General features: G+C 38.8%; 1 protein-coding gene across 3 annotated transcripts in view; it reads right to left on the bottom strand.

Moving 5' to 3' along the window:
* Positions 1–1261: 1261 nt before the first annotated feature.
* Positions 1262–26028, bottom strand: part of NPHP1 (nephrocystin 1) — a 90843-nt gene continuing 66076 nt past the window's right edge. For 2 of the 3 annotated variants that reach the window (XM_032177479.2, XM_032177478.2), the window contains exons 13-20: positions 25338–25448; positions 24175–24257; positions 21914–21990; positions 20966–21065; positions 9608–9720; positions 7114–7187; positions 3540–3584; positions 1262–1967 (exon numbers count right to left, since the gene is read on the bottom strand). In XM_032177479.2, coding sequence (XP_032033370.1) covers positions 1695–1967; positions 3540–3584; positions 7114–7187; positions 9608–9720; positions 20966–21065; positions 21914–21990; positions 24175–24257; positions 25338–25448 — 876 coding nt within the window. In that variant the 3' untranslated portion in view covers positions 1262–1694. The remainder of the gene's footprint in view (positions 1968–3539; positions 3585–7113; positions 7188–9607; positions 9721–20965; positions 21066–21913; positions 21991–24174; positions 24258–25337; positions 25449–26028) is intronic. The other variant, XM_058428898.1, reaches the window with a different exon arrangement.

Genomic DNA, 26028 nt, shown 5'->3' on the forward strand with positions numbered 1-26028 from the left:
GGGCCACGGTGCTAGAGAAGTGGTGGCACCATTTTGTAAGCGTGCCCAGGCAGCTGATGGGCAAAAGGAAGGTGTTTGCCACACTCAGCCTTGTATTGTGTGGTTGAGGGCAGAAGGGCACGCACGGGGAGAGATCTCCTGAAATGAGTTCCTGGAGAATGAAATCTCTTTTCCAATGCCCAGTTCTCACTTGTCACATTTGTGGCTGGGAACCCTTTCTTTTTTTTTTTTTTTTTTTTTTTTTTTTGAGATGGGGTTTCGCTCTTGTTGCCTAGGCTGGAGTGCAATGGCGCGATCTTGGCTCACTGAAACCTCCGCCTCCCAAGTTCAAACAATTCTTCTACCTCAGCCTCCCAAGTAGCTGGGATTACAGCCACGCACTACCATGCCCAGCTAATTTTGTGTTTTTAGTAGAGATGGTGTTGGCCAGGCTGGTCTCAAACTCCTGACCTCAGGTGATCCACCCACCTCGGCCTCCCAAAGTGTTGGGATTACAGGCGTGAGCCACCGTGCCTGGCCTGGAAACACTTTCATACCATGTTAATTTCTGAAACTGGGGCTCAAGTTAAATTTAGGTTAAGGGTTTAGGATAAGTTAGCCAAGATAGCCCAGAAGTTTCATAATATGACAGATCTCTAAAAATAAATGGCTCTTTTAAGGCAGCATGCCATAAAAAAAAAAGTACCTCTAATGGGATTCTAATTATTTAGGTTAAACTTTTTCTCTTATTTTATTTTCACATGGAATCCTAAAAGGTTTGCACTGATAAGGCAGAACATCTTAGGTTGTAGAAAACTATACACAGTATCTTTACTTGGAATATTAGCTGTGCCACTTATTAGCTGTGACCTTAGGCAAATTACTTCATCTATCTGGCCTGTTTCTTCTACAGTAATAAAAAAAAAACAGTACCTATCTCCTACAGTAGGTGTGAGGATTAACTGGGCTAATGAGAAATGCTCACACAGTAGGTGCTCAATTAACGCAGGCTGCTACTATTTATCACTAAAAGGAAAGGCTTGGGACATTTTACCAGCAATCACAAGTTTATCTGAAATGCAACAAAACGTGAAAGGGTGAATCAACTCCACTCTCCAGTGCCTGAAAGTTTCTTTTTGTTCTTTTGACAGAGCACTTATTTTCTTGATTTGAAAAGGCAAAAGCAACTCTGTTTTTATACTTAATTAGGGGTAAATCACATTCAAGTATCAGACTGAATTAAGTGATACAACTTTCTCAAATGGATCACTTTAACTTCCTCTTTATTGAACAAGATAAATTTTATTAACACTCATAAATTTAAATATTTTGGATACTAGACCCTTATCAGTTAGATGATTTGCAAATATGTTTTCCCATTCTATAGGTTGTTTTTTTCACTTTCTTGAATAATCATAAATTTTGTTTTTGACAAAATCTTGCTTTTATAGAAATCTATACCATTAAGTAGCTGTTTTTGAAAAAATAAATACTGTTTAAATTTAGATATAACAGTATTCCTTATAAAAATTTATTTTATAGTTTTAAAAAATATTTATTGTATAAACATATCTTTAAAAATATGGTCTGTAGAAAGAAAAGAGTAAAACCTAAGTTGTAAAGTGACAGTGATTTTTGGTTCCATCATTTTATTCACGTAATCGTGGAGGATCCATCTGATTCCGTGGGAAGCTGAGGGCTAGAGGCTGCCACTGTCACACTGCATTCTTTCTCATTTCACCCAAGAAGTCATAGGTCTGCTCTGAAAGGTCAAAAGGTTCATGAACTCCATCTCGTGACAGCAGAGCTTGGAGGGCGCCCTGGTTTTCTTGGTTTTGCTTAAGGAAGTCAGTGATAACTTTCCATCGTGCAGTCTCAGTCTCTTCTTCTGCCCACCTGAACGGGGGTAGGCGTGTGGAGTGGAGAAGTGGGAGCACACAGTCATGGTAAACCAGGAGAAACGTGGACTTCAGGAACTCTTTGTCTCTCTGGGAAAACACCACCCCCACAAATAACATTGTTATTTTTAAAGTGTTAAATTCTAAGAACTCTATTAACTAAAAGCCACCTAAGAGGTAGGATGGAGGGTGCCATTAGTGCCTGGCAGGTATCGGCTCTGAGTCAGCTGCTCAGGCAGGACATGGCACTTCAGAAGTGGAAGTGAGCAGAGTTACACAGAGTACAGCGGAGCAGTTCTCCCTGAGAGCCTCTACGTGGCTCCATGAGACCAGGGTGTCTCCTAAGCTCCATGGAGGGTGTCTCACACATTCTGTCAAGGTGTTGCAGTCTAATTTTGGTGACACCAGTGTGGTTAGGGGTAAATATAACTGAAACAATGCCAAGTCAGCTGAACCTACTTACTGACAGCATATCAGAGGTAACTGTCATGTTATCTAAGAAAATTGTTGCAGGTGTTCTGCATAGGATCCAGAGTTGTTGGCTTATTTCCAGCAATGCCTGGGATGGAGGTTGACGGGTCCTTTGGTGATGCAGATGTCAGACCCTTCCCAGATAAGAATGGTGCAGTATCAGCTGTACCCATGTCAAGCCCCAATGCCCACAGGCCATGGTGGGAATCTCAGAGAGCACAGCAAGCTGAGGCCAGAGCTGTCCATAGGCAGCAGAGTCTACACAGAGATATCACCCATCCCACCACACATGTTAACATAAGGGCAATGTCTACAGGCCCAAGGCTGCTGTACTAGAATAGCACTAAGCCTGACAGTTTTGGCAAAGTCACATGTATGTAGATGGTACTGATCAAATGGAGGCTGAAATAAGGATACAATGTATAAATTGTTTCCTAATTTTTAGGGTTTTCAGCTCATTTGTTACTTCATTTTCTTTGTAGATAATGAATACTTTAGATCAGGAGTGGTAAAGTATGGACTGTGGGTCAAATGTGGACTGCCACCTCTTTTCATAAATAAAGTTTTATAGGAAAACAGTCACATTTGGTCATTTACTTATATTGTCTGTGGCTGCTTTTGTGTTAGAACACCAGAGTTGAGTAGTGTAACAGAGACCATAAGACCTGAAAAGCCAAAAAGATTTTCCTTCTAGCCCTTCCCATTTGCCAAATCCTGGATGAGAGCAGTCAAACCACTACTCACTGATTAAAGCAAGTTCGGATTGGTAATTACCATGATTTTACAGCAATATAAGCAGGAGCAGTGCATTGTTTTCAATATATGGTACAGCTCAGTCCATTTTTTTTTCCTTCTCTTTACCTGATACAGGCTTTGAGAGCTAGAGAAGTTTTTTAAAAATAAAAGAAATTTGATACACAACTGAGAGACTTTGGCTTAGAAACTTCGCCTTTATTTAAATAAAACTCAGTAATCTGAAATGGCTGTCTTGAACAAGTGTTCCTTCTCACATTAGTTAACGATCATGCATAACCCTCTTGGAATGTGTTTTTGCAGCCATAATGAAACAGTTTCCCTGGTTAAGAGGGATTATGACTACGGCTACTTTTGCTAAAAACGAGACATTTTTAGAATAGGCAAGCAAACACCAGGTACTGCAAATATGAAGTTCAGTGTGGAAAATCATATTACCTTCTCTGATCTTTTTAATGTACTTTCTTTTTCAGCCCATGAACTCTAAAGAGCAAACAAATATTATATTAGTCCAAGCAGTAACAAGTCCTTGCAACACTTATGCAAATTTACTCTGTAAATAAACTTATGGACAGGGTTAAAAATGCTGTACAGATTCTACACAAGCAAGAAGTGAATCTGTAATTAGGAATCTACTGCAAATGACCCAGCACCAGAACGACTAGGCAGATGTATCTGTGAAAAATGCCGTAGAAGCCCATGATAATTATAAATCAAAACTAACTTAAGAATAGAATCAGTGAAACACTAACACATCCATGCAAACTATACAAACACAGCACCTGAATAATAAAATAGTATTAAGCTTTCCAAGTAAGACAGTAATGAAGATAGAAAACACTGCCAAATACCAAACTTTTCTACAATTCTCTCTGTCATGATTATGACAATGGTCAGAATGAGACAGAATGAAGTACAATTTTGTAAGTAAATATTTCTAATCTGTCCACAAGGCTTCACAGAAATTTCTTTAAATAAATAAAAACCTCAGAGTTCAATTAGTCCCACAGAAGTATGAATTTAAGACTTTCACTGTGTCATTTCCTGGCAAACTGAACGTGTGGGTGGAATATGACCAGTCTCACGGCTGCCTGTTCCAGGGTCTGGGTTCTGTGCATGTCAGTAGATATCCTCCTGTTGGCACCTGATATCATGAGTAACCTGAAAGCATCAGACCTTTCTCAGCAGGGAGGCCCTGGGATGAATATAACATATGGCACCAATAAAGAGATTCTCCATAAAATAAATGATGCATTGATAGAGCTGTTATCTCCTCCTATCAGCAGGAGATAACAGACTATGCCACTCATGAGAACATTTTGGAATGTTCATACCTATTACCACGTGAGGGGACTATGGTCCTCCACCCTATTAACTGCTGTGCTATGGGTCCTTAGGAGTTTGAAGAGGACCCTTACAGAACCAGAGTGTTTTACTAAACAGGCCAAGTGCCATTCTTCTTATTATTAAAATGTCATCCACAAACTGAACTGTGCTAGGTAAGTAAACACTAGGAGGCTCACATGCTGTACATTTTAAATTTTATTCGGTTGGTGCAAAAGTAATTGTGGTTTTTGCTACTACTTTTATGGCAAAAACCGCAGTTCTCTTGCACCAACCTAATAATATGGCTTAACATGAGTATCACTTAGCAAATGCAGACTTAGTGTCTGGTAAAATTTGTCTATTTTTGTTAGTTACACATCAATGTCCCACCTTATTTTTCATTCAGCCACCAGCAAACAGTAGGATGTTTCACTTAGACTAACTCATTTGGGAACAGCAAATGTGTTAAAGGTCACTATTACCTCACCAAGATCCACTTCCTTTCTTCTGGAACAAAAAAAAGACTATACCTCCTTTGAAGTTAAATGGACTGTGTGGCTGGTTTTGGCCAATGCAATGTGAGCAGAAGTGGCCCAGGCCCCTTTGGAGCAAAGGCAGTGAAAGCCCAAGAACAATTCTCCATTCTCCCTCTACTGCAGAGCAACTGGCAACAGAGGCAGCTACTTGTTCCAGATGGTGCTGTGAGACAGTGGAGGCTCCACCAGCCTATATCCTTGGGTGACTGTGGAGCACCGTCTTCCACTGATCCATGCTGGATACATACCATGGGTGAGAAATAAACCTGTGCTAACCACCACAGCATAGCCGAGCTTCTCCTAAGTAATACACTATGCCACGGAGAGAAGAAGGCTCATGAGTGTAGAAACAACCACCACTTTCTTTTTTAAAATTATCATTCCACAAATAATTCAATGTGAAAAAATTAAGAAAATGTAGGTAAAATAATCCAACATCCAGAGATATTCACCAATACTCTGGAATATATTCTTCCAGATCTTTTCACAGGCAGGTATATAAATGTATATATATTTATACTTATTATGGCTCAAATGGGGTCTTTTTGCTAAATAACATATGTGCACAACTTTACCCTCATGCTTTCAAGCAGCCCGTGGCACATAAGGGGTGCACCCAGAGCTGACCTGCAGGGACAGCCCTGGCTGGGTCACGGCTGAGCTCCATGGCCTGCCAGGTCACTGCACGTCTCTGAGCTGTCTGCTCATCAGGGAAATGCAGATTTTAGACTAGATTAGGGTTCCTAAGGTTCCTCCTAAGAACAAGGTGCAGATTCCTGTTACACACCTAGGGAAATATTCCTGTGGCCAGCACAGTGCCTTACATTAATACATAGTGGGCTCTTGTGAAATCTTTGTTGAAGAATCAGTGTATATATGTTCTGTATAATGAATAATTATTATGATACTAGTGACTTTATAGGAGAAGAAAGAGAAATTCTGCATTATCTAGCTATAGTGCCAGATGAACTTATCTAAAATTACAGGAGATCATATGCACCATGAACATTTTCTTAAACTTATCTCTGTTGAAAATGTCATTATTACTATTGACACCCCCCAACCCAGCCAAGCTAGCATATGAATTGGTTTCAAAGTCTAATAAGAACCTTTGTAGATGACTGAGTCCTCCTTCCGTTTCTGCTGTCAGGTCCACATGGCCTAGTTTTTATCAGCAGGAGTCACCCCCTAATATGTTCACCTCCCTCCTGCACATGTTCTGCCTCTTTGCACTTGGCAGAGTTTGCCTAAAGAAGAAACCTTCCTGGGCTACCCAACACCTACCACCACCCTCAGCCTCACACCAAGACTCAGGCTTACCTTGCCCATCTACCAACCACTCCCTTACTTGCATCTGACATGCCACGCTGGACTGTCAGCTCTATTCCTTCCTGCCTCAAATGTCTGCTCATGCTAACCCTTCCACCTGCAATGTCTTCACCCCCATCTCAGCAGGTCGAAATCCTCTTGGCCCTGACCTCTATTAGGCTCTCTCATGCAGGACCTCTCTAATAAAACAGAATTTGGATCCTTCTTTGCTGCCTTCTTTAAATCTTCAAGGTCCTGGGTTATACCTCCCCCATGGCACTTGTGATGTTACCTGTGTATCTGCCTTGCATGCATGCAGCTCTTCTACTTATTGACCCTGATGTATTAGGCTAACCCATATTAAACTGCCACTTAGAGAGGCCAAAAATGGCTGAAAATTGGAGATTTCATATGATTTAACGTACTACCCAACAGTTATTTCAGACAGCAAACAGCACACATGGAATTAAATTAAAGATGATGTGCATGCCCTGATTCTCCCCTGGAAATTCAACTGATTGATCTTACAGACCATTTTGCATTTTTGCTCTTAGGACACAATCAGTGGCCATCCTAAGTCAAGGAAAAAATGGGCAAAGATTGCAAATAGTGTACATAGCAGGCACTCCATCTGCTCCCTGGGTCAGGGAAGGCAGCCCTTGGGAATTCATGCTAAGATGGGAAAGATGAAGACTGAGTTACCTAGACAATGGATAGGGATTGGGAGACATCATCCTAGTAACAAAAAAAAGGGCCTAGACCAGATGACAGAACTCATTAATACAGAGTGTGTAACTGCTTCCATAAGCCAGCAGGTTTCCACTGCAACGCATGCTACCCACCCTGAGGGCATCCATCACATCAGGCTGCTCCAAGAGCATGGGGAAGGTGGCCAGCATGGGATGGCTAATTAAATCTGAAATGCAAAACAACAGAAAGAATTTTATGCAAACTTCACTCAATGGGTTTTATTGCAATAGACACAAAAATATTCAGATGAAAATTATTGTGCCAAATGATTTGTTGATGACACATTCTACACACTTTGACTTCCAGGAGAGCTCAAAGCTGTCCCTTCAACCTTCATTTGCCCCTATACCCATATCCTGGTGAGTTCCTGGACCAAATTAATGGAGCTTTTAGAGTGAGGGCAAGGAGGCTCTGAACAGAATAAGACTAGAAAATTTTGTTCTGTGTTTTTCTTCAACTTCTCTTTCTCCCTTATGGCTGTGGCACGGTAAAAGGAATCTTCCCCTTAGAGGTAGCCCTGCTCTTGGGAGACTGAGCAGAAACCAGGAAGCACTGGGGGAAAGGAGGCAGAGGGCCTGCTGCTCAGGTCTGATACCAGTCCACCAGTGCTCAGGGAAGGACCCAAACTTGTGTCTGGAGCCAGCAGACAGTGGTAGGTGAAACTGGAAGAATTAGGAATTGAGGATTCTGGCCATATGACCAAACACAATGGGGGAGAATATTCACATTTCACAATAGATAACAGCACATGAAAAATCTGTGCAAAGAAGCACACCAGGAAAGACATGTCTTAGTCTGTTTGCACTGCTGTAGTGCAATACCTGAGACTGGGTAACATAAACAAAATAAAATTATTTCTCCAAGTTCTGGAGGTTGGGAAATCCAAGATCAAGGTAATGGCATTTAGTGTCTGGTAAGGGCCTTCTTACAACATCCTCCAGAGGGGAGAACACTGTGTCATCATGTGGCTGAAGGCAAAAGGGTAAGTGAGACAAATTCCCTTGTCAAGCCCTTCTGTAAGAGTCTCTAATCCCATTCATAAGGCAACAGCCCTCATGGCCTAATCACCACTCAAAGGCCCCACTTTTCAATACCATTACATTGGTAACATGAATTTTAGATGGGACACATTGAAACCATAGCAGACACTTTTGAAATGGCAAGGGCAAGGTATTCTATAATCTGGTGTCCTCAGTAGAGAAAAATTCATTCTTTAGATATTATTAGGATATTTTATTCTAATGATTAAATTCAAATGAAGTCAACAATTCTGAGTAAACTTCTTATCTATTGGGAAAACTAACAAGCCTTATCCTCTTTAAGAGGTCATATCATTCATGAAGTTTCTCAAGAGTCATGAAAATGAATTCAAAGGCAATGGTGATTAAAGGTTTACCTGTCCTCCCCCTTAGAGTTATAATGATTCCTTGAGAATTTTCTGCGCTTCCCTGCCTTTGAGTTCCACTTCTACCTATCTATCCAGGTGATAAGTCCCTGGGAGAGGACTCCTGCCTATGAATGTTATTTGTCCACAAGTGCTAAGCCTCTCACTCACTCTGCTCCATCCATACTGGCCTGCCTCAGTTTCAAGCCCTCCAACACATGCATGTCTTCTTTCCTTGGGTCTTTAGACATGCTGGCTCCTCTATCCAGAAAGAATCCTTCCCCACACACTTCCCTCATAGGTCTAATTCCTCTCTCACATCTTTTGTTAAATATTACTCACTCAAAGAAGCCTTTCCTTGCCCTCCACATTAATCAAGTCTTCCCAGTGCATGTTCTCGTTGTGTATTTTCCTTCACAGCACTTATTTCAAAAGGGTGGAAAGAATTATTGATGAAATTATGTGTTTGAGGCCTGGGACGCCTATGCCTGTCTCATTCATCACTGGGCCTAGCATAATATCTGGCACATACCAGGTACTCATTATATATCTGGTTACTGATTTATTGAATTGAAAGAAGAGACAATAAAATTAAACTGCTTTTCTTTTTGAAGGCAATTATTATAACACATGCATTTCTCTTTGTAGGTTCAATCATGTATGGTGACTCATTGATTTTTAAACTTATTTTTTAACATTTTACTTGGTAAAAATTTCAAACACACAAAAAAGTTGCAAGAATAAAGACAGTACATAGGACACCCAAATACTCTGTATCTGGATTCACCAATTTAAACTAATCCATTTGATACTTACACTTCATGCACTAAGAACCAGCTATTTTGGTTGATTTTGGTTTCTCTTCAAAATGATGATGTGCACACCAAACACATGGGAAAAAACAGATTACTCAGAGACATCAAGGGAAAATATGACTATATCTGACTCTTGGGATCTCAAAACTCTAGAATTTGAAATGTGAAAATACATATGTTTGAAAGAACTGAATATGTGTTGAATTCACAAAGCTCAATGCTTTGGATCCAAAGATGTCCCATAAGTAATGTATTAACATCAATGCTGTTCTAAATATTTTATTCCAAAAGTCACAATCAGAAACAGATGATACAAGATGGTATAGGTTACCTTTACTCAGAGTATGAAGCATTACTGCACAAAAGGAAGTGACAAAGCCCACTTACCAGTACTTTGCAAGCTCATCCTGTCTTTCAGAAGCACATCTCCAAGAATTTGTCGATAAAATACCAACAAGTGAATAGAACACACACTTCCAATTAATGTTTCTGGCAGTAGACTATTAAAGAAGAAAAAAATATATTCATTAGACAATCCCCTACAATCCAACTTATAATGTTTTGATGTATATTACCTTAATAAACAGTCCCAAATTTTGCTTCATTACTGGAACACATTTTTAACTATTTAAAGAAAAATTTCTACTACAAGTAGGCCACATTAAATTTCAGATAACTTTTTTTATTTGTTTACACTTTTGAGTCTCAACTCTGTGTTACCATTTTTGTGCTTCCATGTTAGCATATATACCGATGTTAAATGTCAAATAAAAAAGGGAAGCCACTAATTATATGTTTTGAAAAGAAGGGAACTAGTCAGCTACAAGCTTTAACAAAGGCATGTGGCTGCCATGCCTGATTTGGTGAATGCAGAAGAAATACAAATTCAGGCTGTTCACAGTACTGGCTGGAACATGGGAGGGTGTGACAGACCTGGAATAAGTCTGGACTTTGTCACTTCTTAGCATGTGACTTTAAATTAATTAATTCATCTCCTTGTGCTTTGCTTTCCTCATTGGATACCAATAGTAATACTTGCATTTCAGAAGGTTACTAAAAGGATTAAAATTAAGTAAGTGTGGGCTGGGCGTGGTGGCTCACACCTGTAATCCTAACACTTTGGGAGGCCGAGACGGGTGAATCGCTTGAGGTCAAGAGTTTGAGACCAGCCTGTCCAACACGGTGAAACCATATCTCTGCTGAAAATACAAAAATTAGCCAGGTGTGGTGGCGGGCACCTGTAATCCCAGCTACTCAGAGGCCAAGGCAGAAGAATCCCTTGAGCCTGGGCGGTGGATGTTGCCATGAGCCAAGATTGTGCCACTGCACTCCAACCTGGGTGACAGAGCAAGACTCTGTCTCAAAACAAAACAACAACAACAACAACAACAACAACAACAAATGAAGTAAGTATGGAGTGCTTAATGTAGTGTCTGGTATACAGTAAGGGCTAAAAAACAGAAAATAATTCAATATCGAAGTTAAATTGGTATCAGTTTAAAATAGACTGCTATAACCTTAGGATGTTGTATGTAATACCAAGTTAAGTTGGTATTAGTTTAAAATAGATTGTTATAACTTTAGGATGTTATATGTAATACCATAGTAACCACAAAGAAAATAACTATAGAATATTTTCGAATGAAAAGTAAAAGGGAATCAAAATTTGTCACTATGAAAAATCAAACACAAAGGAAATCAGTGAGGGAGGAAATTAAGAACAAAAAAAGCTATAAGATAAGCAGCAAATGAGTAATAAAATGGCAAAAGTAAGTCTTTATTAGTAATCACTTTAAATGTAAATAAATTAGACTCTTCAATCAAAAGATACAGATTGGCAGGATGCACTAAAAAAACACGATTTAATTATATGCTATCTATAAGAGACTCACTGTAGACTTAGGACACTCATGGGTAGAAAGTGAAAGAACAGAAAAAAAAGTTTCATGTAAATAGCAACTAAAAGAGAACATGTTTAGCCATACTAATATCAGACAAAATAGACTTCAAGCCCCCCAAAAGTTACAAGAGACAAAGAAAGATATTGTACAATCATAAAAGAGTCAATTCAGAATATATAACAATTATAAACATATATGCACCAAACATCAGTGCTCCTAAATATATGAAGCAAACACTGACAGAATTGAAGGGAGCAATACACAGATCTATAATAATAGAGAAGATTTCAATATCCTACTTTCAATAAGGTATAGAACAATGAAACAAAAGATCAGTAACACTGTAGACTAATTGGATCTAGCTGACATTTACAAAACACTCTACCCAGCAACAGCAGAATACACATTTTTCTCAAGTGCACATGAGATATTCTCCAGGAAAGACCATATGTTGAGTCACAAAGTAAGTCTTAATAAATTTGAAAAGATTGAAATCATACAAAATATCCTTTTTCAATCATAATGAAATGAAACTAGAAATCAAAAGCAGAAGGAAAACTGGAAAACACATAAATATGTGGAAATTAAACAACACACTCAAACAACCAATGACTCAAAGAAGAAATCTCAAGAGAAACTAGAAAATATCTTGAGAAATGAAATGAAAACACAACATACCAAAATTTACAAGATACAGTGAAAACAGTCCTAAGAGGGAAATTTATAGCTATAAATACTTAACGTTAAAAAAGAAGGAAGAGCTCAAGTCAACAACCTAACTTTAAGCCCTAAGGAACTAGAAGAACAAAACTAGCAGAAGGAAAGAAATAATAAAGATTAGGTCAGAGATAGACAAAATAAAGAATAGAAAAACAATAGAGAAAATCAATGAAAGCAAGAGTCTGTTCTTTGAAAAGATGAACAAAATTGACAAACCTTTAGTGAGAATGACTAATGAAGACTCAACTAAAATCAGAAATGAAAGAGGGGATATTAGTATTGATTTTACAGAAATAAAAAATGTGTAAGAGAGTACTATAAATAGTTGTATGCCAACAAGTTGGATGACCCAAATGAAACAGGCGCATTTCTAGAAACACACAACCTACTAAGGCTGAATCACAAAGAAACAGAAAATCTCAATAACAAGTAAGGAGATTGAATCAGTAATTAAAAAAATCTCCTGATAAAGAAAAGCCCAGCATCAGATGGCTTCACTGGAGAATTCTAGCAAACCTTTAAAGAAGAATTAACACCAATTTTCCTCAAACTTTTCCAAAAAATGAAGAGGAAAAAACACTATCAAACTCATTATGAGGTCAGAATTACCCTAGTAAAAAAGCCAACAATGCTACAAGAAAAAAAAGAAAAAAGAAAAAACTACAGGCCAATATTCCTGAATATTAATGCAAAATCCTCAACAAAATACTAGCAAAGTGAATTCAACAGCACACTAAAAAGCTTGTACACCATGACCAAGTCAAATTTATTAATGAAATGCAAGGATGGCTCAACATCCAAAAATCAATCAACATAATGTGCTACATTAACAGAATTAAGGGGAAAAACCCACATTATTTTCTCAATTGATGATGAAAAAGTGTAAAATTTGACACCCTTTCGTGATAAAAACACCCAACAAACTAGGAATAGAAAGAAACTACTGCAACATAATAAAGGCCATATATGAAAAGCCTACAGCTAACATCATACTCAATGGTGAAACACTGAAAGCTTTTCCCCTAAGGTAAGGAACAAGACAAGGATCCTGCTCCTGCCACTTTTACTCAACATAGTAATGGAAATATTTTTCTAAAAAAAGAAAAGCATCTTTGTTTGCAGACAAAATGATGTCGAAATATGTAGAATATACGTAGAAAACCCTAAATACTCCATGAAAAATAGCTTCAGAATAAATGACTAGCAAAGTTGCAGAATACAAAATCAACAAGTAAAAATCGTACTTCTATACACTAACAATGCACAATTTGAGAAGGAAACTAAGAAAACAATTTACAATAGCATCAAAAAATAGTCAGAAATTTAAAAATATAAAAATTTCAATATTTAGATTTCAAAATAATAATCTGGAAACATGAAAAGTGAATTCTTTAAGACCCTCACACATGACATATAGTAAATACTGGGAATATATCATGCACAAGATTCAACCTTTGAAAGTACTCAAGAAAATATCTTAGATCATTCTAATATACATTTCTAATATTATTTTTAGAAATATATAAACTCTGTCATTAAGCATGAAGAAGGACCATATAGAAAATCTCAAAAACCTTACAAATGATATGTTGTCTTCCATCAAAAGGAAGATGTCTTTGGGTTGAGAAAAATCACCTAAGATTTAAAAAGAGATCTTACTTTTTGTAAATTAATCCTTTATCTTAATTCCTAAGATTTGATTTTTAGAAGGGAAAATTATCACAGAGGTAATATTCAGGCTTCCAGCCTGTTGGAACAGAACAGAATGAATGTGACCACTGTGATGAGGCGACAGCAATGGATTCCACGAGTAATTAAGTTTCACGGAATGCATCAAAAAGCTTATCCACCATGATCAAGTGGGCTTCATCCCTGGGATGCAAGGCTGGTTCAACAAATGCAAATCAATAAATGTAATCCATCATATAAACAGAACCAATGACAAAAACCATATGATTATCTCAATAGATGCAGAAAAGGCCTTTGACAAAATTCATGCTAAAAACTCTCAATAAACTAGGTATTAATGGGACGTATCTCAAAATAATAAGAGCTATCTATGACAAACCCACAGCCAATATCATACTGAATGGGCAAAAACTGGAAGCATTCCCTTTGAAAACTGGCACAAGACAGGGATGTCCTCTCTCACCACTCCTATTCAACATCGTGTTGGAAGTTCTGGCCAGGGCAATCAGGCAAGAGAAGGAAATAAAGGGTATTCAATTAGGAAAAGAGGAAGTCAAATTGTCCCTGTTTGCAGATGACATGATTGTATATCTAGAAAACCCCATCGTCTCAGCCCAAAATCTCCTTAAGCTGATAGGCAACTTCAGCAAAGTCTCAGGATACAAAATCAACGTGCAAAAATCACAAGCATTCTTATACACCAATGACAGATAAACAGAGAGCCAAATCATGAGGGAACTCCCATTCACAACTGCTTCAAAGAGAATAAAATACCTAGGAATCCAACTTACAAGGGACGTGAAGGGCCTCTTCAAGGAGAACTACAAACCACTGCTCAATGAAATAAAAGAGGATATAAACAAATGGAAGAACATCCCATGCTTATGGGTAGGAAAAATCAATATTGTGAAAATGGCTATACTGCCCAAGGTAATTCATAGATTCAATGCCATCCCCATCAAGCTACCAATGACTTTCTTCACAGAATTGGAAAAAACTACTTTAAAGTTCATATGGAACTAAAAAAGAGCCCGCATCACCAAGTCAATCCTAAGCCAAAAGAACAAAGCTGGAGGCATCACACTACCTGACTTCAAACTATACTACAAGGCTACAGTAACCAAAACAGCATGGTACTGGTACCAAAACAGAGATATAGATCAATGGAACAGAACAGAGCCCTCAGAAATAATGCTGCATATCTACAACTATCTGATCTTTGACAAACCTGACAAAAACAAGAAATAGGGAAATGATTCCCTATTTAATAAATGGTGCTGGGAAAACTAGCTAGCCATATGTAGAAAGCTGAAACTGGATCCCTTCCTGACACCTTATACAAAAATTAATTCAAGATGGATTAAAGACTTAAATGTTAGACCTGAAACCATAAAAACCCTAGAAGAAAACCTAGGCAATACCATTCAGGATATATGCATGGGCAAGGATTTCATGTCTAAAACACCAAAAGCAATGGCAACAAAAGCCAAAATTGACAAATGGGATCTAATTAAACTAAAGAGCTTCTGCACAGCAAAAGAAACTACCATCAGAGTGAACAGGCAACTACAGAATGGGAGAGAATTGTTGCAATCTACTCATCTGACAAAGGGCTAATATCCAGAATCTACAGTGAACTCCAACAAATTTACAAGAAAAAAACAAACAACCCCCATGAAAAAGTGGGTGAAGGATGTGAACAGACACTTCTCAAATGAAGACATTTATGCAGCCAAAAGACACATGAAAAAATGCTCATCATCGCTGGCCATCAGAGAAATGCAAATCAAAACCACAATGAGATACCATCTCACACCAGTTAGAATGGCCATCATTAAAAAGTCAGGAAACGACAGGTGCTGGAGAGGATGTGGAGTAATAGGAACACTTTTACACTGTTGGTGGGACTGTAAACTAGTTCAACCATTGTGGAAGTCAGTGTGGCGATTCCTCAAGGATCTAGAACTAGATCTAGAACTAGATGCGTATATACCCAGCCATCCCATTACTGGGTATATACGCAAAGGATTATAAATCATGCTGCTATAAAGATACATGCACATGTATGTTTATTGCGGCACTATTCACAATAGCAAAGACTTGGAACCAACCCAAATGTCCAACAACGATAGACTGGATTAAGAAAATGTGGCACATATACACCATGGAATACTATGCAGCCATAAAAAATGATGAGTTCATGTCCTTTGTAGGGACATGGATGAAACTGGAAACCATCATTCTCAGCAAACTATCGCAAGGACAAAAAACCAAACACCGCACGTTCTCACTCATAGGTGGGAATTGAACAATGAGAATACATGGACACAGGAAGGGGAACATCACACACCAGGGCCTGTTGTGGGGTGGGGGCAGGGGGGAGGGACAGCAATAGGAGATATACCTAATGTTAAATGACGAGTTAATGGGTGCAGCAAACCAACATGGCACATGTATACATATGTAACTAACCTGCACATTCTGCACATGTACCCTAAAACTAATAATAAAAAAAAAGAAAAAAAAAGTTTCATGGAATTAAAGAAATATCCTTGACCACTCTTTAAATCCTGAATTTCTAGAAACATCTAAAAATATAATACAGGTTCTCTTAGCACAGTTATCTTGATATACAACATGTTGATACATAAAATCAGAAACTGTCTTTTTCAAACTGTCTTTTTTCAACCTGGCTAAATTCTGATCTTGTATACATTTGACCTACATTTTAAAGACGGGATGCAGGGGACCATTTCAGCTGCCTCAGCGCCACCACATGCTTTCTCAGGGATCAGGCTGTGATTCTAGGTTGTTCTGGGACCATGGACATGTTCATGAGCAGGGGGGCAGAACAACCTGAGTTCATGAACAACATGTTCATGTTCTGCCCATTGGTCCACGGTCCCATTGCACAGTGTTTCAGCTGCATGCCCGAACTCAGGGCTCATGATGAAGAACAGCCAAGGTTTTGCCAGGGAAAGGGGTGGGAATTTCCTTCCTTCTGCTTGGCCCTCTCCTTTTCTCGTAGACCTGCCTGCTTTGCCTGGCAGGCATTGGTCCACCCAGTGTGGGCACTCCTTTCCTTCTGGCACCTTCTCACAACATGAAGCAACGCTGCTTGCCCTTTATTAGATTTTCTTTAGAGAAAGCATCTGATTTTCCCAAACTTAAGACGACTAGAAAGTTCTGGGCTGCTAAAGGTTAGCTGAATTAAGTAAGTAAAAATATACTTCCTCCTGAATTCACATGTAGACCCAGCAAACTCTGGCAATGAACACAATGAATGGGTCTCAGGCATTTAAGCAACTAACATTATTACCTTATTTCTTTTTAGCAATGATATAACGAAAGTAAAGGAGAAAAAAAGATGGAATGCATCAAAAAAAGGATAATTAATTTATAGCAAATTTACACACACACACACACACACACACACACACGCAACCTACTTCTACAGATCAGGGTTTCTTGATATTTAGAACTCATGCACTGGAAATCTGAAGTCAAATTCAGGGCTTTCCCTCCTCAGGTGTTTATACACATGCTTTTGGTCAAATCACATCAAGTTAAACCCTTTTGAAAAACAGCTCCAAAAGACAAATGTTGGTGAAACTGAAGCATCTATTTGCTTTCTTTTTCTTATGTTGACAAGGTCGCCATGATCACAACCTACTCCACAAAACAAGACTGCCAAGCCCCGTGAGCAGGACTCTGGTGCCATTGGTCTACACTGAATAATTCACATTTTCACAGGATTCCTGATATCCAAAAGATATACATGTGTAGGACTGCTGGCTGAGTCAGAGAGGGCAGTGTAAAGCCAAACAGCAAGGGCACTGGGTAAAAATGGGCACTAATGCAAACTCTAACTAGGCTTTCTGCCCTTGGCCTTGTCTCCACTGTCTCATGTCCTTTGGCATAATGGAAAGAGCCCCTGTCCTTTCTCCTTTGAGCAGAGAAGTTTGCACAAAGGTGAAGTTTGTAAAGAAGGGAGGGTGAGGATAGAGGCGGGGCGTGCCTTTGAAGGAGAGGAGGAGAAGGACTACTGGTGTCATTACCTGTCTTGTTCTCCCACCTACCGAAGGTTTCGGGTCAGGGGAGGAGAGGATGTTGAAATGGATCAGTCCTGCTTCAGTCTCCACCTCCAGGATGCACAGGCTCAGTGATGTCCAAAAGGGCCCAGGCTGGTGCCTAGCCTCTTACCTTGAACCCACAGCACAGCCCCACCCCGCTCCCCGACTATGGCCCCCAGGGCCCTGCTGCAAGGCCCAGGGCCTCTGGTTTCACTGCCCATGAGCTGGTTTCTGTGCGAGCCAGCCTGGAGTTGCACCAGCAGTGTGTCCCAACTCACTTTTGAAATTCCCAGGAATGTATATTTTGGGGTCATGCAAAGTGGAGAGGCAATTTCAAGCCAGCACTCAAGTCTCTCTGTGGAAGAGCACACACCAAGACAAGGCAGAGGGAGGCCAGGGACAGGTGGAAGCTGTGCGGAAGTCCTGAGGAGTATACTTTCACACTAGCAGGGAGAGCTCTGCTTTGAAATTATTTCACAAACATTTTTCGGGTGCCTATTCTGTACTGTAATGAAACAAATGACACAGTCCTGAGGTATGGAGGACAAGGACACAGGACCTTTAAGAACCCAGCATACAGAAGAGCATTCACTGCTTAAGAAGAAGGGGCTGCCTTGCTAACTTCTGCACCACACAGTCCAATTTGATCTTGAGGTCATACAAAGTATCTGAAAACCAGTATTTGGGGGTCAAAGAAACACTATTAAGAGCTGTAATTGAAAGATACACATGGAAGTGCTTCCGGACTCTTGGAAGCTTATCAACAAGATGAGTAGTGGGGAGGCCAAAGATGCAGGAAGAATGAGGCCAAACAAGATTTGGCTTTTCTTTCACAAAGACTCCTACTGTGCTGCTTTCTTTCTAATCTTGAAAAATAACAATTTTCCAAGGAAAGACTGGCCAAAAAAGAGGATTTACAGGCTCTATGAACATCCAACGGGGAAAAAAGCTAAGAGAGTAAATAATACCCATGAACACATTATTAATGGCTATTGAAAGATTGAACTGTTAACACTATAATTATAAAATAAATTTCAGTAGTAGTGGTAAGAACAAGGGGTATTTAAGCTAAGACTATGATCTGGAATGAGAAAAACCATTCACAGGAGCATGCCAAGTCTTCACTGACTTCCCTACTTCTTAATAATCTGTGAGCAATGAGCAGGTCATGGTGGGACAGTTCAGCTGCAACAGTCTCTGTCCCATGCCATGCTCTTCCTTCCCCCTCTTGTCCTCGTGCCTCCTCTGTGGAGCTCCTTTCCTCTGCATCTTCCCAATCCCTCAAAGGTGATTTCAAATGCCCCCTGATTTTACCAGCTACACATCTTCATTTGAACAAATTTTATGATATAGCACCATCTACCTGGCTTTATATTTACATTTATCTATATATAAGACAATTATAGTAGTAAATAATTATAGCTAACACTATTGTGTTAGTTACTATGTGCCACACACTGTAAATACTGGCTAACTGTTTTATATATTTTCTTTCCATTAAACCTCATTATACCTTTATGGGATTGATATTATTATTATTATGTCCATTTTAAAGATGTAGACATTAAGACCCTGACAGAGATGTTAAATGACTAGTCTAGGAGGGTACTGAGTGAGAAACTGATAGATCTGAGATTTTACTAGTTTACAAACTCCCTGAGGAAAATTTATATTTAAAACACCATGAGAAATCACTATTCTCATTTATTAGAATGGCCAAAACAGAAAAACTGATCATATCAAGTGCTGTCAAGAATATAGAGTAACTGGAACTCTCATACATTGCTAATGAGAGTGCAAAGTTGTCCAGTCATTTTAAAAACAGTTTGGTAGTTTCTTATAAAGTTAAACTCCATATGTCCCAGTAATCTCACTCCTAGGTATTTATACCCATGAGAGATGAAGACATAGATCCACAAATATGCAGAAAATTTGTACACAAATGTTTAAAGCAGCTTTATTTATAATTGCCCAAACCTAGAAACAACCCAAATGCCCATCAATTTGTGAATGAATAAACACATTGTAGTATATCTATCAAAGGGAATTCACATGCTCCTCAACTTATGGTGGGTTATATCCCCAGAAACCCATCATAAATTGAAAATATCATAAGTTGAAGATAATATCATAAGTTGAAAATGCATTTAATATACCTAGACTTTTTTTTTTTTTTTGAATCAGGGTCTCATTCTGCCACCCAGGCTGGGGTGCAGTGGCACCATCACAGCTCATTGCAGCCTCAACCTCTTGGGCTCAAGCAATCCTCAAGCAATCCTCCCACCTAAGCCTCCCAAGTAGCTGGGACTACGGGTGTGCGTCACCATACCCAGCTAATTTTTTTTTTTTTTTGGTAGAAATGAGGTTTTGCCATGTTGCCCAGGCTGGTCTTGAACTCCTGGCCTCAAGCGATTCTACCACTTCGGCCTCCCAAAGTGCTGCAATTATAGGTGTGAGCCACCATGCCCAGCCTACAACTAGCCTACTGAACATCAGAGCTTAGACAGGCCTACCTTAAACATGCTCATAACACATTAACCTACAGTTGGGCAAAATCATCTAATACAAAGCCTATTTTGTAATAAAGTATAACTATCTCATGTAATTCATTGAATCTGTACTGAAGTATAGTGTCTACTGAATGGGTTTTGCTTTTGCACCATGGTAAAGTTGAAAAATCTTGAGTAAGTCAGGGACAGTCTGTACTATTTAGAACAAAAAGGAACAAATTACTGGCACATGCAATGGCATGGGTAAGTCTCAAATGCACTAGGCTAAGTGAAAGAAGCCAGACTCAAAAGGCTTCCAAGTGTTATGATTCCCTTTGTATGACATTTTGGACAAAGCAAAACTGCTGGGAAAGAAAATAGGTGTGACTGCCTGAGGCTGGGGCTACAGAGCTGACTACAAAGGGGCATGAGATAACTTTTTAGAGTGAGGGAAAGTTCTCTATCTTGATTGTAGTGGTAATCACATGACAGTATACATTTGTCAAAACACAAAGAACTATAAACTAAAAAGAGTAAATTTTACTGCATGTAAATTATATCTCAATAAACTTGACATTAGAAAAAGTTCCCTGAGGGTAGAATCATGCATTGGTAAGGCCCATTTAGTCAAGTCTTCTATTTACTAGTTAGCTCAAATAACAGATTTGGTTAGAAGAGCTAACTAGTAAATAGAAGAGTAAGCTAATTTCAGCTTTGTTACCCATTTCCCTACTGACCTTTGGGGGAAGAATTAAAGAGGACAAAAATATTATAACAAAAGATGACTAAATATGAGGAAAAGCCAAAAGCAGAGATGGTCTCCAAGTGCTGAATGATCCCAAATTCACTGGACAGGTAAAAGCAGGTACCAACCTTAGTACATTTCTTGATCTTCTGTTCAAGGATCTCAGTTTTACTAGAAGTTGAGGCTGCCTTCTCATTGTCATCATCTGGTAGAAAACACTACCGTGTGCTTTTAAGAAAAATCAGAAGTAACTTACGAAACTTTAAGTACTTGAGACAGTGAGTATAACAAAACAAGTATTTCATGAAAATATACCACCTAGTAGTGCTGAATTGAATGAAAGGCAAGAGTCATCCATAAACCCTAAATGAGCTGAGAGACCTCCCTAAGGGCACAGGATTGTTTGCTAAATCAGATGAGTTACAGCATTATTGCTGCCAGATTACAAAGGAAAACAGCATGTCTGACTCCAGGTAGAACCAACTGCATCCCAGACGCCAAACTCCTTTCTGTCCCAAGAAGGCAGGACTGGCATTGTGGGGGCAGCAGAGGTGGCATGTCCTGAATCACCAAACAAATAGATGGGTGGCTGAGGAGTGGAAATGGAATTCCAAATCTGTCAGGCCCTGAGCCCCATGAGGCAATGACCATATCTGTCTTGCTCTTCATTCTCCCATTATATAGCACAGTGCCTGGTTAATGAACATAGTAAAAGATGCTCAGTATTTCTAGAGGGCAATTTGGCATACATATTACTGTTTCAAATGTCTGCATCCTTTGACCTAGCAATAGGCAGTCTCTGTATTAGTCACAAGTATCAGTTCAGTGGTCAATGAAAAGGAACTAGCATTAGTTCTCATTCTTCATGATTTCATTCTTCATGATTTCTTAGAGTCTCATATGTGTTACCAAGAAAATAAGTACTTAAAATGATTAAAATTTTTACATCAAATGACATATTTTGAAAAGTGTGAATCCAAGTAAAAAACGCTATGCTTATTAGAATGTAGCTACCTCTCGGGTGCTTCTATCTGTTTAATCTTTAAGGAAAGGAAGACAACACATGAGAGCCATACCTCTTCTGGATACTGAAGGATCCACTTCAATACCTTTTTCATAAGGAGTACCACCATTCAAGAAAAGCTCGTAAGTTCTATAAAAGAATAACATACAATGACAGAGATAAGCAGTGGACATGTAGAAAACACTGGAGTCAGTAGTTACATATTTTTTAGCACTAATATACTCACAGACATTTTATTTATGCCTCATTGGTAAATGGAAAGAATAATTGTTGATCCCTCCATGAGGTACTATCTGGGCAAATAAACAGTCTTTCTTTCCTAATTATAAGCTGCAGAAAATTATCTTTCCTAACTATACACTGTAGAAAATACATTTTTCCTTGAAAATGAGAAAAATTAATTCAAGTCATTAAAGTGTTCGGACCTTAATGACTTATGTTAATGACAAGTGATTGTTTTTTAATGTATTTTTCAAATGTGTTGCATCATTATTTGAAATGAGGCCATTATGAACTTATATTATTTTTAAAATATAAAAGTAACATGTAGATTATTATAAAAAGTTTGAATGGCAGAGGAATGATAAGTAAAAAGTGAAAAATCCCTCCCCATGTCGCCTTCTCTAGTTTGGTTAATCTCCTGCCCTATCTTTTTCTATGCAAATGCAAACAAATATATAAACACGGTGAATTTCAAAACTAACACATGCTTCAAAACTAACACACTACATGCTTTTCTTTTGAAGTCACATATTAAGTGTAGAAAGAAGAAGGTAAAAGAGCCCTTTAACTGTAATGCACCACCTCCTCAATTCTGCTCCTCAGAGGCAACTTCTGGGAACAGTTTTGCTTTGTTTTGTTTTTGTTTTTTGGAGGCAGAATCTCACTCTGTCACCCAGGCTAGAGCATGGTGGCATGAAAACTGCTCACTGCAGTCTCGACCTCTCAGACTCAAGCAATCCTCCCAGCTCAGCCTCGTGAGTAGCTGGGATTACAGGCGTGTGCCACCATGCTTGGCTAATTTTTTTATTTTTGTAGAGACAGGGTCTCACCATGTTGCCCAGGCTGGTCTCTAACTCCTAGGCTCAGGTGATCCTCCGACCAAGGCCTCCCAAAGTGCTGAGATTACCGGCATTGTGAGCCACCTCACCTGGCCCACAAATAGTTTTTAATGAACAAAAGCGGAGTCGCAGTATTCAAAATATTCTGCAACTTTTTCCACATACTAATACACTGAAAATGTGTCTATATTAATACACAGAGCTCTACCTCATTTAAAAAAATATCTGCGACTTCACTTTCAGAAAGATGGAATAGATATACAATTCCTTATTTCTTCCACTAAGCACAACTAAAAACCCTGAGCATATTAAAAGACAAAAACAAAAAAGCAAATAACAATCACAAGAAACCGGGCATCCCGGGTAAGGCACCCTCTAGGATGATGTCAAAGGACTTGAGTCAGGACTTCTACCTCTGCCCAATGGCAAGGAGGCCACATAAGGAGCATTATCTAAATTAATCCTCACAACAAGCCTTTGGAGTAGGAATTATTGCAATCTTCCAGATTAAAGATAGGTGAAATTCAGACTTGGAGATGTTAAGAAATCCACCTACAGTTACACGGGTAGAGCTGGCACTGGAGCCCAAAATTTTATAATCCAAATTTGGGATCTTAATCACCATCCTACTGCCTGCCCATTTGTGTCCTTTCTTGAATTTCTTGTTTACATCCTAGATTTAGATCTTTCTTTTCCTCCATTTTAAAATTTGGATTATCTTTTTCTTATTAATTTTTGAGAGTTCCTTTTATATTAGGGATAATGATCTTCTAACTCTTCTGTACATATTACAGTATTTGCTTCCAGTCTGCCTTTTGATCTTAAAGTTTAAATCATTTACCGTGGTTGCCACTATGATTTCAACGTCCCACCTACAGAGGAAGGGTAGAGACTCACAGAGGACCTCTGGACTCTGGACTTAACTTTCCCACTCTTTGAAGACAACTAGGCTCTGTTTTCAGCATGGTGAAATGTGTTAATACTATAGGAAATTACTGAAAGAATATTCTCAGCAGACAGCTAGTGCAAACATCTTTTAAAATACCTCTTCTCTAGGAGTCATTTCTTCCTCCTTAGGATGAGACTGTGCATGCTGTTTTCATATACTTCCTAAACAACACTAAAGTCAACATAAAAAGCCCTCTCCCCAAAAGTTATTGGCATGCTCATAGAACAAACTTGAGGTATCAAGAGTCTAAAAAATGAATTTTTACAGAAGTATTCATTCGTTAGGAATATATAGCCAACTTACTTTGCTGGAATAGGAACTCCACTGGCATCAAAAAGTTTAAGAAACACCCAGCCACAGCTTAACTCTCCTCTTTCACCAGTTGACTAGGAAATAAGACAAGTATATGAAACTTAAGGTCTGAACTAGTCAAATTTATAAGCACATACCAAGTCCTTTTAAAGGAACAAAATTAGTATTCACCTTTAGAACTAAAAAGTTCTTCACAAGAAAATAAAATGAAACATAGTAGAGTCCCATTTTGCCTGCGGGTCAGATATTAAAGGTAGTATATCAAGTGACAATCATATTTTGTCAAAATTGCTCTCGAAAATCCCTTAAACCAGTGATGTGGCAACTGGTGCCATTGTCTCTTGACTGATACAAGCATTTTGTGGAGTGATCTCCAATCACATCAGTACTACATGGGATTATGAACCTTTGTTTCACTGACAGATAGAATGCAGATATTACTCATTCAAGGGCTTTTCTGCTTGGAATTTTACCCCCACTGTCAGTTGCTAGAGGCCCCTAAGGCTACCTTTGGGGGGCTTGCTCCTTTCCCCAGTCCTACCCCCTCCACAATACATATGGATGAATCTGCCTTAAACAAATGAATGGACAGTGTAATACCATTAATATAACATCTCTGTAATGCTCTCTGGGTTACCATGAGGTCAACTATATATACTATACCTATCAAGCTATTATTAGTCTGTGGAAACATTTAATTACTAGCACAGAGCCCCACCCACTGGTTCAGTAGTTTATATGACATAAGTTAACCTCGCTTTATAAAAGTCATTACTCTGCTAAGTCCCTTAATTAGAAACCTCAGTTACAAGGCTAAGTATACTCGGCCCCTGGAGGACAGAGGTGAACCATGGGGCTGAGATGCCAGTGAGCATCTTTTATCACTTTCTGCAAAGTCCCATCTTTTTTGAATTTTTATTCTTTAAAAGCACTGGAGTTCACTCAAGCTATAAATGTGAATAAAGACACTTATTTTAAATGCTAAGAAAACAAATCAGCACACACAAAATTAGAATCACTGGCATTCTCATTCCTCAAGGGATTAAAATTCTATTACACATAAAGACTTCAAGGATTTCCTTGTCAACAGACACATTTTTTAACCTTCCCTTTTAACTGATACATTAGAAAGCCTTATCTTTCAACGGACATACATTGCAAATATAAGAAATTCCAAGTTCAAATAATATTCCAAGATCTGGAGATGCAGAATTAGACCTGATAAAGCAATCACCATCAAGCAAACAAGGCAAGATGCGAGTAACCTGAAATGATAAAAAATTAAAGTTATTGATAAAAATAAAAAATGGGAAGGGGCTTTGATATTGATTCATATGATATGAATAAATGTCCCCACCAAATTTCATGTTGAATCGTAATCCCAATGTTGAAGGTGAGGCCTGGTGGGAGGTGTTTAGGTCATGGGGGCAGATCCCTCATGGTTTGGTACTGTCCTCACCATAGTGAGTTTGTTCTCAGGAGATCAGTTTTTTTAAAAGTGCATGGCACCTCCTTCCTCATTCTTGCTCCTGCACTGTCATGTGAGATGCCTGCTCTCCCTTCACCTTCTGTCATGATTGGAAGCTTCCTGAGGCCTCCCTAGAAGCTGAGCAGATGCCTGTGCCATGCTTCCTATACAGTCTGCAGAACCAGGGGCCAATTAAACCTCTTTTCCTTATAAATTAACCAGCCTCAGGCATTTCTTTATTATTATTATTATTATACTTTAAGTTTTAGGGTACATGAAGAGAAGTTTAGAGAAAAAAGAATAAAAGGAATGAACAAAGCCTCCAAGAAATATGGGACTATGTGAAAAGACCAAATCTACGTCTGATTGCTGTACCT

Source organism: Hylobates moloch, unplaced genomic scaffold (genome assembly GCF_009828535.3).
Source record: "Hylobates moloch isolate HMO894 unplaced genomic scaffold, HMol_V3 SCAFFOLD_15, whole genome shotgun sequence".
Taxonomy (NCBI): Eukaryota; Metazoa; Chordata; class Mammalia; order Primates; family Hylobatidae; genus Hylobates; species Hylobates moloch.